This window comes from Colossoma macropomum, unplaced genomic scaffold (genome assembly GCF_904425465.1).
Source record: "Colossoma macropomum unplaced genomic scaffold, Colossoma_macropomum, whole genome shotgun sequence".
NCBI lineage: Eukaryota > Metazoa > Chordata > Actinopteri > Characiformes > Serrasalmidae > Colossoma > Colossoma macropomum.
In genome coordinates this window covers 31,947,669-31,961,725 of record NW_023494795.1, presented here as the reverse complement: position 1 = coordinate 31,961,725, position 14,057 = coordinate 31,947,669, and the positions used below count along the sequence as shown (strand labels likewise).

The 14,057-nt window shown below is 36.9% G+C and overlaps 1 protein-coding gene across 1 annotated transcript in view; it reads right to left on the bottom strand.

Annotated features, from left to right (window-relative positions):
• Positions 1–6,197: 6,197 nt before the first annotated feature.
• fut8b (fucosyltransferase 8b (alpha (1,6) fucosyltransferase)) overlaps positions 6,198–14,057 on the bottom strand; it is a 131,688-nt gene continuing 123,828 nt past the window's right edge. Inside the window, exons 8-10 of the mRNA XM_036582196.1 lie at positions 9,065–9,241; positions 8,608–8,758; positions 6,198–7,278 (exon numbers count right to left, since the gene is read on the bottom strand). Of these exons, the coding sequence (XP_036438089.1) occupies positions 6,937–7,278; positions 8,608–8,758; positions 9,065–9,241 (670 nt within the window). The 3' untranslated portion in view covers positions 6,198–6,936. The remainder of the gene's footprint in view (positions 7,279–8,607; positions 8,759–9,064; positions 9,242–14,057) is intronic.

Here is a 14,057-nt window from a genome sequence, read left to right as displayed (position 1 = left end):
TTTCTCTTTTTAGAGCGCGCCATGTGAAATAACTTCCCTCTGACTCACTTTGTTCTCCGCTGTTTCTTACCTCGTCCCTAACCTGTGTGTGCATCCTACACTCGAGTCTCACTGCTCATTGTAATGCACAGATCTGATTGGCTGAGTAGCGTCATGTGTGAATTTTACAACACATGCGATTGGTCTAGGAGTCTCCTGGGCTGCTAAAGCGGTACTGTAAAGGCTAGAAAAGTTACACAGATTAAAATAGGACCACCCTGTTGAAATTAAATAATTCTCCATAATTTATCGGTTATAGGTCCAGTTCCGCATAGCACAGCGTCTGGGTCCGGACTTGGACCGCGGTCCGCCTATTAGTGACCTCTGGACTAGAGGATGGACAACACAAACTGTACATCTACAGATGAGCTACAGTCTCTAACTGTACATCAGCAAGGTTGCGCTACAAGAGAGGGGTTTTTGATAAAGAGGCCGGGGGAGCATATTCAGCAGTACACACACAACCCGGCCTGGGGAAAAACTCAGTATAACTGTACATGAGAAAATAAAAATATTAATTGAATTTATTGACCATTGTAACTTTGATCTAAGTCTGGCAGGTGGAAGACAACCAAGACAGTTTAAACTCTCTGGGCCTGTTTGTGGATCAATACTTCAATTTCTCACCCTCATAACCACACAAATGATATATTAAGCACTACTGGAGCTGGATTAGTTTCCTAGAGAGTCGTGCAATGTAATCAGTCAGGATTTGTTCGACCAGTTGGTTCGGCATAAAATATCAGTGTAATTTCCCCAAATTCCCAAAGACAGGTTAGCTTGAAAGGACACAGTCTAGCTGTTCTTGTCAGCATGTCAGCCACAGGACACACTCAATAACAATATCAATATGGCCGTGTGTTTTAGCAGGTTTTGCTATTCAGTTAGTGTGAGTTGGACAGGAACAGGACCACGATTATGGAAAATTCGGGTCAGCCAAATACAGAAGACAAATCACTCCACAAGCATTACTGCCAGACTGTAAAAAATACACACACTGCAGATTCATACTGGATTAAAATCACTCCACAATTATTACTGTCAGACTGTAAAACTACACACACTGCAGATTCAGACTGGATTAAAATCACTCCACAATTATTACTGTCAGACTGTAAAACTACACACACTGCAGATTCATACTGGATTAAAATCACTCCACAATTATTACTGTCAGACTGTAAAACTACACACACTGCAGATTCATACTGGATTAAAATCACTCCACAATTATTACTGTCAGACTATAAAACTACACACACTGCAGATTCAGACTGGATTAAAATCACTCCACAATTATTACTGTCAGACTATAAAACTACACACACTGCAGATTCATACTGGATTAAAATCACAGATCTTGTCAGAAATTGTACAAAAACTCTCTGTATAAAACCAATCCAGCTTCAGTAGGGTGTTAATTTCATCATAGTTACTGAAAGATGAGTAGTATCTACTGTATGCAAATAATTAATCTGTTGTGTTTTGTTTGTGGAGAGTGAACTTAGCGCCCAAAGCAACCCAAATGACCAATAAACACAGCAAAGTCTTTACAGCCTCCTGTTTAATTGATCTGTGGTTTATCAAACACAATGCCCCGGAACAGAAAGTACGAAAACAGTTTTTGTTTCATTGAAGACTATCTCCCATGACAGAGAACATTATTATCCTTCATTATAAAATAAATACAAATCTCAGAGTCAGCTCTTAAAGTTGGGAAAGAGATGCAGCAAATAAACCAATGTAAAAAGCATAAATTAAAAACAAATAAAAACAAAAGGATAAAAACATCGCTACTAAAAGGAGGAGTGTTTGGAGGAGTACTGAGTAAAGTTAGTCTACTATAGCGTCTGCACCTCTGTACAAAAATCACATGGTACATTAAGATAAGATCATATTCATAAGCCTGATCAGTCCATAAGGTACATACCATGAGACTGAATATTACTTCTTGATTATAATTGATTTTAATTGCAATCTATTAAGATAATATTATATTATTATTGTTATTATTTTGATTATGTTTTTCCAAAGTGATTTTGAACAAAAGTCAACATTAATGTAAAACTGTGAATATACAGTTCTGTGCAAAAGTCAGAGACCATATTTAATTGGTTTAATTTCCAGTCAAAACAGCCATTAAGTATGAGAGATTTATTTTTCAGGATATTTCTGAGCAGAAAATATTAAACCAACTTCTAAGACTGAACTTTGGAGGTGTGTCTGCAGATTTCTTTAAGACACTGAAAGTGAGCCTCCTGAAAAGAATGGAGGCTGTAATAAATGTAAAAATGTACACAATAAATACTGAATTATTTAGTTGTTGAGGCTTCTGGGTAATTTTCTGTTAAATATGTGTTTTCTGCTTTTTTTCTGCTGAAAATGTTGAAAAATGAATAACGCTTAATATTTTGACTGGAAATTAAATAAATGAACATGAAATGAGGGGAATTCTGTAAAACAGAAGATCATTACTGTTTAGTTATGATCAATTATAATATTACATGACATTTATTTTTAGATATTATATTTGTAGTTAGGGTTTTTAAAGATGGGTTTGGACAAAAGTCAACATAAAAGACATAATTGTATATTAAGTATTAAATCTCACATGTTGTGTATGTGTGTATACATATATATATATATATTTTTTTGTTTGTTTGTTTTTTTATTCTATTATCTATTTCTATTATGTTGAAAAATGAATACCGCTTAATAATTTGACTGAAAATTATTACTGTGTTATTACTGTTTAGTAAATTAATTACAACAGTAATGATATTATTATTATTATTATTATTATTATCGTTGTTGTTTTGTTGTTGTTTTTGTTGTTATTACATGATATTTATGTTTAGATATTATATATTTATTATTAGCCTTTTAAAGATGGTTGTGGACAAAAGTCAACATAAAACATAAAATTATATATTGGGTTTATATATATATATATAATTATATATATATATATATAATCAAATCAAATTTCAATTTTGCAGGCAATAGAGTGCTGCTGCGTCCCAGTGTGTGTATCTGTCCAATATGAGGAACAGATTCTTCGATGCAGTAAAGGTCTTTAGGATGTTTATTTCTCTTTAAGATAATTTATATCAAATGTGCTGAGTGTACCGTATACAGGCTCAATCCTGTACATTAACTATTTTGCACTTTTTTGAAAAAATGTGACGTTGTATGTGCTGGATCACTCACTTACACACTTGACACTGTGATAAAGCACAAGGTGGTGGGAAACAATGAAAAGGCAAGTGACCAGTGAATGAAGGAAGAGATCAATCCATGCCCCGCCCACAAATGTGCTCTTTCTTAGCAACTGTTGCTAGGTTGAACAAACTTTACAAATTGCTAGTAAAATCCGTTCAACCTAATAATAAACTTTAACATTAACAGACACAATACTGACACATTTACTGTGTTATTAATTAGAAATAATAATTATTGTGAAAGAGCACACTGTTAAGATTGAGGGTTGTCTGGTTTGGTAAGTAGAAAGTTGACAACAATTATTGACAAGGCTTTATCAAACCTAATGTCTCGACTGCAGACTCTTTGTCCCTGTCCACTGATTAAAATCTGCCCCCTAGAGCAGCTGGTGAGCATGCATGCGCACACTGGTCAGTAAAATGGATCAGTGTGCGTTGCTTTCTGTGAGCTACTGTTTTTCTTATCACTGTTTAAAGGAGCTTTATTCTGCTTTTATTGCTGGATGCACTGTAATAGTAATTTACATCTCTATGGAAACTCTATATTGATTTATTTCACCAGCATAACAATAAAAAGTGACTGAAATATGAAGTACAGTCAGATGCAAAAGTTTAGACACCCTTGATCAAATGACAGTTTAATGCACAGTTACTGTTTATTTGCTGGATTTAACGTATTTACAAAATATATTTAATCACAAACAAAAAATTGTGCACGAAAATGAGCAGAATTTAAGTTCTCTGCAGAGGGTGTGTTAAATAATTTTTTTCAACAAAACATGGCATTTGACCTGGAGTGTTCAAACTTTTGCAAATGACTGTACATTCATATTAATGTGTTTTTAAAAAAAGACAAAGACAAATATTCACTGTGATGGATAATAAAGTTAATCTAAGACAATCTAATCTGGTCTAATCTAATCCAATGTAATCTAATCTGGTCTAATCTAGTCCAATCTATTCTAGTCTGACCTAATCTACACTTGATCCTCCCTAACAGTGTATTATACAAAATAATACACAAATATACTCATATACAAAATAAAAACATAATGTATCTTGACACAGACCGATTTGTGTGCTACAGTGAGATTGATGATTAGGTTGATCATGATTTTTCCCAGCATTCTGTAAAGTCTGTCTAAGTGAAAATTAAGTATATTCCTATTCATGTGTTTTAAACAAATTACCACTGTGATGGATAATAAACTAAATCTAATCTAATCTAATCTAATCTAATCTAATCTAATCTAATCCTTCCAGTATGTAAAGTTATTCATGTATTTGGTCCTAACAATGTAACTACTGGTGATGTATTTAATGTTACAGATAGATTACAGTAGTACAGCTTATGTAGATTGCAGACTCTTTGTCATGTCTGTGTTTGTTCTTATCCACTGATTAAAATCTGCCCCCAGAGCAGCTTGTGAGCATGCATGAGCACATTCGTCAGTAAAATGGATCAGCGTGTGGAATTGGATCTTTCTGTGAGCTACTGTGTTTCCTATCACTGTATAAAGGAACTTTATGCTGCTTTTATTGCGGGATGCACTGGGACCGTAATGTACATCACTATCGGAAATTCTTTAGATTGATCTATTTTAACAGAATAATAATAAAAGGTGACTGAAGTATGTTTTCATTTATACCAAATAAAAACATAATGCAGTCTGACACAGACTAAGCTGTGTGCTACAATTTCTCATTAGGTTGAACATGATTTTTACCAGCATTCTGTAAAGTTTGTCTAAGTGAAAATGACGTATATTCCTATTCATGTGTTTTAAACTTGAAGCCAAAGAAAGCTTTTCACTTTCATGGATAATAAAGTAAATCTAATCTAATCTAATCTAATCTAATCTAACCTAACCTAATCTACACCTAATCCTTCCTAACAGTATGTTCAGTTATTCATGTATTTGGTCTAAACTATATGTGGTATATCTATTGTTACAGATAGATTACAGTAGTTCATCTTATGTAGTTACACATGTGTATCAACTTCAGATTTTTCTTAAGTAATGACACAAGCGTATGTTGGTAGGTGTGACAGCATGTTTTCTCATATGTAATTACACATGTGTAACAGAGTTTGCTGTTTTCCCAAAACCTACCTTATAATTACCTACATAATGACAGTTTATCCACTGCATCTGCACAGGAAACGCCAACTTTCCTAACATTTAGATCGTTGCAGTAGTGTGCTTGTGCCATGACATGGTAACCAAAGCTCTGGCTTCAAATTATTCTATAATGTGACAGTATTTAAATAGCAACAACAGATCATGAGCATTTATCTTTATGTAGTTGCTATGAAATTACAGACAGGTATTAATCCATGTGATTTGATCTGGATACCATGTTACAATACAAATATTCCACTCTGTAACTCTGTAAAAGTAAAATAAGTGGACGGTTGCTGTGTAGTTGTTCTGTAGGTACAGCAAAGTTACAGACCCAATCCAAACATTGCTTTTGGAAGCATATAATAAAATAAACCCTTATTTTTAAAACAATTACATAGAAGTTACTGTTAAAGATATGTGCTGTTGCTGTTTAAAGACCATTACACTAAAAATGGTTTAAAGCCAGAGCTTTGATTACCATCATGAAACAAGAGCACTACTACAGCAAGCTAAATGTACGGAAAGTTAGCATTTCCTGTGCAGATGCTATGCAAGTAGTCTCATAATATTTGTAATTACACATTTCTTTTTATAATCAGAAAAGTCTTGTTGGAAAAACAGCAATTCACACTATTCACATGTGTAATTACACAAGAAAAAAACACTGTAAACTATCAAGATACACTTGTATAATTACATAAGTAAAACTGAAGTTGGTACACATGTGTAATTACATAAGCTGTACTACAGTAATCCATCTGTTACAGTGAATACATCCCCAGTAGTTGCATTGCAACTACATGCATTATTAATAACTATATGTACTACATAGTTATTAGCGACAATAACTATAAAAAGAGATGTATTTTGTTTATGTTAATTACGCTGAGGGGGATTTTTACCAGTGTTCTGTAAAGCCTGTGCAGCCTAGAAACAGTAGCTAAGATGAAACACATTTGTGGGCGAGGCATTAATAAGGTAATCGAGTGAGGAAACTTTACATGGAGCAGGAGAAGTGAGTAGAGTAGTAGAGTAGTGAAGAAGCGAGTTAAAAGGCCAGAACAGATTTCAAAACTGCCTCAAAGTATTAAATAATTTAAAAAACAAGCATGAGAAGGTGTTTGGGGTTTTTTTTTAAATCGCTCTGAGTCGCTGATGTGCTAACACAGAGATGCGCTTCAGTCGTGTGGGAGAGTCTGCTGCTTCAGCTTCATCCAGCAGAGTCATGTCAGGTTGAGTCAATCTACACGCACGCTCGTGTGCTGTCAGTGTCTGCTCTTGTGGATTATGTGTCATCACTTATCTGAGCAACCTCTTGGAAAAAAAAAGGAAAAAAAACCAACACAGTCCTGTAGGAAAAAAAAGATTCCCTCTCTCTCCTTCACTCTCTCTAGGTCTCTCTCTCGTTTTCCTTAGTGAACTCATCAGGTCCTTCCGTTTTGATTCATTTGTCATATATCAAACACAATGCCCCGGAACAGAAAGCACGAAACCTTTTGCTTCTTTTTTTTGAGAACAATCTGTCATGACAGAAAAACACGTTTCCTTCATTATTTCTTCCTCTGTGACGTGATCAGTTTGTCCGCCTCAGGATAAGTGGGGTATTTCACCGTTTCGATCTTTTCCTTCACTTTGTAGGATGGATACAGGCCTGTTTGGCCCAGCCTGCGGTTTATGCCCTTGGAGAAGCCATCCCAGTGGTTTCCTGCCACTCCGATGACGTCGCCAGGCTCCAGCGGGATGTCCTCGGTGTTTCGGGGCTGGTGCGGGTAGATGGCGATCTGATTGTGAGCGTTTTGCCCTCCAAAGTAGTAAATATCATCCAGAGAATAGAAGAAGGAGGAGGCGTCTGGGTGGAGCGTCTGCATGATCTCGTACGCCACCCTGCAAACCTGAGACATGATACAAGAAAATTTTAAACCGATAATTTGGCAAAAATTCTAATTTGCACAGTTTCTAAAGAAGAAGCGAAAGACAAATTTTTCCTAACAGTTTGTTCAAATATTTATATATTTGGTCATGAGTTATATTAGGCACCTGTAATAACTGTGTAACTACCATTAATACATGTAATAACAATGTAATTATGAGTGATGTGCTCACTGTTACAGATAGATTACAGTAGTACAGCTTATATAGTTACACACATTTTTTACACATGTAATTACACAAGTGTATCTTGGTAGTTATAACTACGTTTTCTGGTATGTAATTACATGTGTGATAGAGTTAACTGAAAATGGCTTTTCTGATTGTAACACAGGTGTAATTACCTATATTGTTGATCACAGATGTTTAGAGGGGGTACCTGTGATAAACTGTGCAATGAGGCTACGTTCAAACAGCAGGTAAAAGTGGCCCAAATCTGATTTTCTTACCAAATCTGATTTCTTTGTTTGGCTGTTTACACTCTTTTAAATGTGACCTGTATACGACATTAGTCTGAACAGATCACGCTCCTAAACTGACCCGCGTATGCAAAAGAACATTGCTTCACGTTGCTTCACGTGGCTCATCCAGAGGTACACAATCATGACTGCCAACAAATGCCAGTTGCTCCTGGAGGCTTTAGTTTCATCTTCACCAGCATCACAGGAGCCATCATGAAGCTTCATTGACTGAGAGCTGGGCTCATCACCCAGAATGTGTTCGAGCTCGCCATAAAAAGGGTGTGGTCACTTCTCTGATTCTTTTAACTTTGCTTTTTTAACTGTTCGTTGATGCTGCAGCCTCGTTCTCCTACAGCCATGTTCAGCCGTTTCTTTCGAAATCTCTTCAAACACGGAGGGGTTTGGATAAGACTTATCTAATCTTTTGTATAGAAACATCACCCCAAATGTTTATGAGATCTCAGCAGAGCAAGAAATTATAACAAATGTGGAGTTGGATTGATGTAAAAGTCACATGAATTCCGATCTGGCCGTTCAGACTGAGTCGCATTGCTGCATATTGGATACATATCGGATTTCAGTACCATATATGAAAGCGCCTCAAACTGGAACTGAAAATGTCAGATTCAGTGTGATTTTTGCTGTTCACCCTGACACACAGACAACAAATTTATGTCACATATGAAGAAAAACATCTGATTTGGGCCACTTTTACCTGCTGTGTGAACAAAGCCTAAAGGAAGGGCTAGAGTCCATATCTATACACCTGTGTAGTGGACCTGTAAAGTAGGAGTCTCACTTACAGTGGACAGTCAGTGTACATCTGCATACCTGTGAGGAAAAAGTGCAAACCAGGAAGTCAGTCTGGGACAGGAAGTGGATGTCCAGTATAACTCCCCTCAGAGAGTTCTCTGTGTAACGGTTATGCAGTCCAGCTGACCACGAGATGGAGTTATCACTGATAAACTCATAGTCTGGGTACCTGAGGAAAAAATATGATAACAAACAACCAATCATAAGCACACCACTTGTTTATTTACGACGGATTCTGTGCTATGCGTTTTCTTCACTTTGCTGTTCACATGCAAACCACTAAATGTAAATACTTCAATATGATTTTAATGCCTTCTGCTCTTGTGTTTTATCTGTTTGCACTGTGTTAAGATGTGGATTTATTATGTATGCACAATGTCAGGGTTTCTTTTATGTATATATTGTGTGTATATATATATATATGTGTGTGTGTGTGTGTGTGTGTATGTATATACCTACTCCTGTTATAACTCACTTATTTTTGGCCTCCTGTAGCAGTGATGGGTCATCAGTGGCCAGATAAACTCTCTTTTTGTCCAGCTGGATGCGCTGGGCCATATACTGGAACTGTTCCTCTACGTGCACCATGTACTCCTCTATGGGGTGAAACGCCGCCTCCGTTCCGACTTTGTCCGTGCGTCTCACATGCACTCTGCAAGCACACACACAGACATGTCAGTCTAACACTTAGAAGTCACGGTTATCACTAGATATTAAACAGCATGCTGTAAATTTATATGAATTTTTTCTGACTCATAGCTCATTGAAACAAGCACAGAAATTAAGTGGAAACTTTCAATCCAGACCACATTTGTATTTGTTGGTAAAAGAAGAGAAATTTTGTTATGTTTTAAATTTGATGGAAAGTTCTAGAAAAAGATGGCTCTTTAAAGGTTCTTCAGTAAAGGGAATAGTTCTATTTAGAACCAATTCATGGTTAAATGGTTGTGTATATATTATGCATTATACCACAGCTAGTTCTGACCTCACAATGTGAATGGCATCCTGAGGGTTTTGCATTGCGATACTTTATTTAGCAGCGTTTAAATGCAGCAGCACTAGATCAGAGCGATATTTCTTTGTGGAATGTAAATAATGAGTGTTTGTGTCATAATTGTGTCAAATATCTAATAATAATACTCCGGAGGTGGAGCTGTGCTGTGAGGTATCAGTGCTGTAGCATACCAGTGCCAATATTTCATATTGGCAGGGCTCTGCTATTGTTATGATGTGAAGCTTGTAGCAATAGAAGAACTCTGCTTGGTGCTATATAGTACCATATACAACACATTCTCCATCAATCTCAAGTACCATATCACCATGCAAAGAACCCTTTAAGCATGAAATGGTTCTATACAGAACTCATAGCTCTAAAAAGAACCATTGCCTGTACTAAAGAACCTTTGAAGAACCATCTTTGCTTAAAGTGTGCAGTTTCAATCTTTTACAAACATATTAAAATTCAGACTCAGTGAATATACATTCAGGAATAGCTGAACACAATGATTTTATTTTGAAGCAGCTGTTTATGAACTGGTTTTACTGGCTAGTTTTACACTCTAAAAACGGGTGTTAAATTACAACACATCTATGTGTGCTACCTGAGCTGACACAGACACTGTGTTATTCATAAGTGCACAGAAATACAGAAATAAAAATGTGTATTCCTTAACTGAACACATCAAGGTTATAGAGTTAAAGACAAAATGTGTATATGTGTATATATAATATGTGTATATGTGCATATATAATGTGTACATGTATAAATAACTTCGTATGAGAGAGTGAGCCATCTATTTCTTTGCAATTGCATTAGAGCAGAGCCTACCTGATGAAAGCAGAATGAAAAATGAATGAAAAGCAGCCAAAGCTGTAAAGCAGAGTGAACTGAGAGAAGCTTACAGAGACCACACAGACAGACAGGTGAAGGGAAATGTTGGTAAGAATGTATAAATATGCATCTGCTGGAAGTTAAACAAACACACAGGGACACAAAAAGAGTGAAGAACCTGCCCACTGAACTACCTAATTTTAATTTTGTTTTAAATTAAATAAAAAAAAATAATAATAACTTCAGTATAAAATAACATTATCATGTCTTTATAATGCTCTTATTAAATCTTATCAAGCCATTAATTTCTGATTAAATGATTGCTGTTTACTACAGCAGTCCAGAGAGGCCATGTGGTAGTAATTTTCTGGATTGTTATCTTGAGATAACCAAGTTGTTATCTTAAAATGACAAGTTAGTTATCTTGTTTCTCGAGATAATAAAAGTTGTTATCTCATGCAAAATGTAAATAAAAACAGAATGGAATAATGTGCATCTACACCCTATTTTGAATTTGAAGTCAGCAACATGTCCCAAAAAAGTTGGGACGGCGCAGCAAAACACTGGTAAAGTTGTGTAATACTCAAAAAACCTCCAGCTGGTTAATTGGCAACAGGTCAGTAACATGATTGGGTACAAAAAAGCAGAGTTGTAAGTAACGAATTACATTTACTCTCGTTACTGTGAGTACAGTTTTCCCTGTAACGGTACTTTTTGGAGTCGAATTAAATCACAGTACTTTTACTCTTACTTGAGTTAATTTTTTTTTTACCCGATTTTTCTCCCCAATTTAGTCGTCTCCAATTCCACCCGCTAGTTAGGACTCCCCCAATCACACGATGCCACCAACGCTAGGAGGGTGAAGGCTAACACAGGCCTCCTCCGAGACGTGTGAAGCCAACCACCGCTTCTTTTCGAGCTGCCGCTCACGCAACGTCACTGGACAGCCGAACGCGCTCGGAGGAAAGCGCCAACCGCCAGATCTGTTACGTCAGCTAACAGACGCCTGCGCTGACTAGCATCGCGCTGAGTGGTGGGGGGAGAGGGGGAGCCATCCTACCTACCCAGTTGTGCTCTCTCGGACTCCCGGCTACGGACGGCTGTTGCATCACCAGGGATCGAACTCGCGATCTCCTGATGATACGGCCAACGCTTAGACGGTTGCGCCACTCGGGAGCCTAGTTAATTTTTAATAAAATACTTTTACTTCGCTACTTTAATTTTCATAACGTTACAGAATAAAAATAAATTATGAGCGTATCAGCTCAGAAACTAATACAAACGAAAGGCATTTAAATGTAAAAGATTTTCAATCAAAAAACAGCAGCTTCGGCAGGAAAAACACTACAGAGCTAAACAGGTACCGTGTTTACGGGTTTCTTCTTTCTTTTATAATGATGCTGTTTATTACATTGGAAATCTGCTGTGTATATTTTATTAGTGTCTGTCAGCTACTTTAGTTAACAGGTGTCCCCACAGCCCACAGGTTACCGTTAATACAGCCTAGTTTAGCTGCTGTTTTGGAGGTAAACGGTCGTGAAGACAAGAAATCTAGTCTAATACAGGATCTTTATCAACTCTGAGCAGTGATTCTGTCACGCTGTCGTTGACTGGCCTGATCTGATCCCTCCCCCCTGCCCGTCCGCCCTCTCTCTCTCTCTCTCTCTCTCTCTCTCTCTCTGCCTTGGTGTTTGTCTTTAACTGTGAGAGGCTGTGTAGCTGTTTAACTGTGAAAAATGCACGATTAGTGAAATAAATCAACGCTGGGTAAATTGCTGATGTTGCTGCTGATTTTAATGGTGTAAATATTCTGAACAGATATCAGTGAAAATATACAGTTTGAAGGCTGGGAGAGGTTCACACCTATTAACGTAAGCTAGAGTCCAGGGAGATGATGGGCAGCAGGACCGTCACTAAAATCACATTATTAATTAAGCAATTTACTTATAATTTTGACTTTTTTTTCCTCTTAAATCTACTTATTGAAACAGTAACATCCTCTGCACAGTCTTTCAGGGATTCTGAAATACTTTACTGGAAACAGATAAACTAGGACATCTTATATAATCGTCTAACCATGAAATGCATGCAGTTTAATGTAAACCTCATTCCTTACACAGCTCACAGAAAGCTGGGTAAATATTTAGTAGCAGAGCGAACTGTGATCAGTCTCAGCTCTCAGAACTTTAGCTTTAGTGTTTTTCTGTACAGATTATTTCCAGTCATGTAGCCAACTCAGCTCAGAAATATGTTCAGGTTGTGACAGCAGAAATATGAAAAAGTAACGAAGTAACTGAGTACCTCAGTAGTTTTTCAGCGAACTACTTATTTACTCTTACTTGAGTAATTTTATTTACTAATACTTTTACTTGTACTTGAGTAAATTGTCACTACAGTAACAGTACTTGTACTTGAGTAGGGATTTTCAGTACTCTTTACACCTCTGCAAAAATGCATCCTAGAGGGGCTGAGTCCTTCAGCAGTAAAGATGGGGAGGGGTTCACCACTCTGTGAAAGACTGTGGGGCAAATAGTACAACAAATTAAGAATAATGTTTCAATGTAAAATATCGAAGAACTTGGGGATTTCATCTTCTATGGTACATAATACCATTAAAAGATTCAGAGAGTCCAGAGAAATCTCTGTATGCAAGGGACAAGGCCAAAAACCAATACTGGCTGGCTGTGATTTTCAGGCCCTCAGGTGGCACTGACTTAAAAACAGACATGATTCTGTATTGGAAATCACTGCATGGGCTCAGCAACACTTCTGAAAACCACTGTCTGTGAACTCAACTCGTCGCTGCATTCACAAATGCAAGTTAAAACTCTACCATGCAATCAAGAAACCATATATAAATAGGATCCAGAAACACCGCCACCTTCTCTGGGCCTGAGCTTATTTAGGATGGACTGAGGTAAAGTGGAAAAGTGTCCCGTAGTCCAATAAATCAATATTTGAGATTCCTTTTGGAAATCATAGACATTGCATCATTTGAGCTTAAGACCACCCAGCTCGTTATCAGCACACAGTGTAAAAGCGAGCATTCGTGATGGTGTGGAGGTGCATTAGTGCACATGGCATGGGTGACCTGAACATCTGATGTTTTGTTTTGGCAACATATGCTGCCATCCAGATGACGTCTTTTTCAGGGAAAGACTTGCTTATTTCAGCAAGACAATGACAAACCATATTCTGCATGTACTACCACAGCATGGCTCTGTTGTAAAAGATTCCATGTCTATACTGACCTGCTTGCAGTCCAGACCTGTCATCCTTTGAAAATATTTGCTGCATTATGAAATAAAAAATACGACAAAGGAGACCCCAAACTATTGAGTAGACTAAAATCTTATATCAAAGAGGAATGGTAAAATATTTCACTTTCAAATCTATAGTAGTTGATATCAACAGTTCCCAAACACTTACAAAGTGTTGTTAAAAGAAGAGGTGATACAACTGCTAAAGATGCCCCGCCCCTTTTTGGAACGTGTTGCTGGCATCAAATATAAAATGGGCATATATTTTCCTACAAAGATAAAATTTCTCAGTTTCAACATTTGTTGTGTGATGCACTATTTTCAATTAAATACAGTGTTTAAATGATCTGCACATCATTGCATTCTATTTTTTTTAA